We start from the raw sequence: 2,502 nt of genomic DNA, 5'->3' as shown, positions 1-2,502 counted from the left end.
TTACTGAAGAATATGCCAACGACCTTGTAGGATCCCAAAAGTTCTTTCAACATCTTTGCGAGCGCCCGCTTGTTTCTTTGTAAAGTAAGAACGCTTTTCGTCAACGACACTTGAAAATCCCTTAACAAATGCCGCCCATGTTGGGTAAATATCGTCAGCTAAATAGTACCCTCTTCTGTATTGAACACCGTTTATGTGATAAGGTACGTCGGACATTTCCTCATTAAGCATTGAGTTGAACAAATCACTAGTTTTTAGGACATTAATATCGTTGTTTGAACCCGCCACACCAAAATACGCATGCCAAATCCAATTATCATAGGAGGCGACTGCTTCAAGCGTAATAGCTGGGTGATTGTGATCGCCTCGCATATACGGTCCTCTCCACGTAACCAGACATTTTGCCCATGCCCAGTGCATACAATCTATACTACCCAACATGCCCGAAAAACCATGAATCCTTTCATGACCTTCATACAAACGGTGAATGTCGTGCAACGTAGGCTCTCTTAGGTAGACGTTAGCATACAAATCAATGATACACTTACAAAAGTTGTGTAGAGATTCCCGGCCAACTAGTTCAGACATTTGCAGATACTCATCCAACAAATTCGGTGTATAACCGTGTGCTAGCTGGCGTAGTGCGGCTGTCATCTTTAAATGTGGGTTTATACTCCACCTACAACGTGAATCTTGTCTTCAATGAAACCATCTTAAATAATACAGCAATGGATTTGATGAGCAGCTTAGAATATTGATAGTGCTCCAAATGAACATATATTTAGGCGCAATATCCTTCCAATATGTAAAGTTTTTAGTTGCAATTGTTCTATTTACAAGTGATTATCGTTTAAATAATAAAAGGTGAAGACAAAAGACAGAATCGACGATTTGAAGATGCAAATGACCAAAAATCTCAAATGTACAAGATACAATCCAAGTGGTTCAAATTATTGATAAATAACGTCTAAAAATGACAAGAGTACAAGCCGCAAAATGCAAAGTACAAGATATCTTAGCGTACGAGAAGACGTTTGAAAAACCGGAACCGAGACATAAACCGAGCATCAACGTACGACTCAACGGAGCTAAAATTACAAGTCAACTATGCACAAGAATATAATATAATATATAATTAATTATATATGTATTATATATTATATTATAAAATACAAAGCCGCCCACGTTTTGGAATTAAGTGATGAGCTGGAATTGGGGATATCGCGATTGCGGAGGTCCCAAGGCCAAATACCTCGCGATCGCGGAGCTACAGAAATCAGATTTTGCCTATAAAGGCTCGAGCATTCTGCCGAACTCTTCACCCTTTTTCTATCTTTCTTTCTCAGTTTATATTTATATTTATATATTATAATTTTAATTTTAATTTAAGTTAATAATAATAAGGTTACTGTAAGAATGTTTTACGAGTTTAAAGTCAGAACTCTGTCCGTGTAACGCTACGCTATTAATAATCACTGTAAGCTATGTTCTTCCTTTTTAAATTAATGTCTCGTAACTAAGTTATTATTATGCTTATTTAAGCCGAAGTAATCATGATGTTAGACTAAATATTAAAGACGGGGTTATTGAAATTTGAACCATAATTAAGGTTTGGACAAAAGACCGACACCTGTGAACATTGGACTATGGACTATTAATAGATGGGGGGTATTGTCTAATTGAGTGACAACTCATTGAAGTCTATCGAACCTATCTTCAAATTAATAAACCTAATAATTAATAATGATTATGGTTGTCCTATTTAGTGACGTTTATACGAAATCTTTTATAATCATTTAATTAATTATTCGGGTTAGGTAATTGATTATTCAAACTGATCAAGTAGGTAAATTAATATTCATATCTAATCAAAACAGGGGTGGATTACATACAGTGATAACTGGTGTAATTGTTGACAGAAGTGATAATTGCTTCACAGTTTAAATCCTTAATTAGTTGGACTATTTGACTTCGGGTATAAGGGTAATTTGATGAGCACTCGCGCTTTATATTTATGACTGATGGACTATTATGGACAAAAACCAGATTGGTTTCAAATAAATCCAGGACAAAGGACAATTAACACAGAGTAATAAATTAAAATCAAAATGTCAAACATCATGATTACGGAAGTTTAAATAAGCATAATACTTTTATTTCATATTTCATCGTACCTTTATTTACTGTCATTTTAATTACTGCAATTTACTTTATCGCAATTTAACTTCTGTCATTTATCTTTACGCTTTATTTAAAATCGATAAACCGGTCATTAAACAGTAAAACTCCCCTTTTATATAATATTATTACTATATATAATTATATATATTTTTATAAAAATATAGTTTTATAAAAATATAGTACGTAATCACTATCTCCCCGTGGAACGTGTAGCGACCCCGACAAATCGTCAAGTGACGGCGTCGACTACGTATGGTCCCATTACATGGTTATAAGCATTTATAACAAAGTTTGACCGAAAATATGTCGCATTCATTTCAT

At 34.3% G+C, this 2,502-nt stretch overlaps 1 protein-coding gene across 1 annotated transcript; it reads right to left on the bottom strand.

Annotated features, from left to right (window-relative positions):
• Positions 1-654, bottom strand: LOC139854112 (uncharacterized). Its single transcript, XM_071843435.1, has one exon. It carries the CDS (start codon positions 652-654, stop codon positions 1-3), a length of 654 nt encoding a protein of 217 aa, XP_071699536.1.
• Between the last annotated feature and the right edge of the window lie 1,848 nt (positions 655-2,502).

This window comes from Rutidosis leptorrhynchoides, chromosome 6 (genome assembly GCF_046630445.1).
Source record: "Rutidosis leptorrhynchoides isolate AG116_Rl617_1_P2 chromosome 6, CSIRO_AGI_Rlap_v1, whole genome shotgun sequence".
Lineage (NCBI taxonomy): Eukaryota > Viridiplantae > Streptophyta > Magnoliopsida > Asterales > Asteraceae > Rutidosis > Rutidosis leptorrhynchoides.
The sequence above is the reverse complement of the archived record's forward strand: the minus strand, read 5'-3'. Positions and strand labels throughout refer to the sequence as shown.

What these genes read in the sequence shown, in the direction of transcription:
- LOC139854112 (XM_071843435.1), bottom strand. Translation starts at nt 654, where the DNA reads ATGACAGCCGCACTACGCCAGCTAGCACACGGTTATACACCGAATTTG.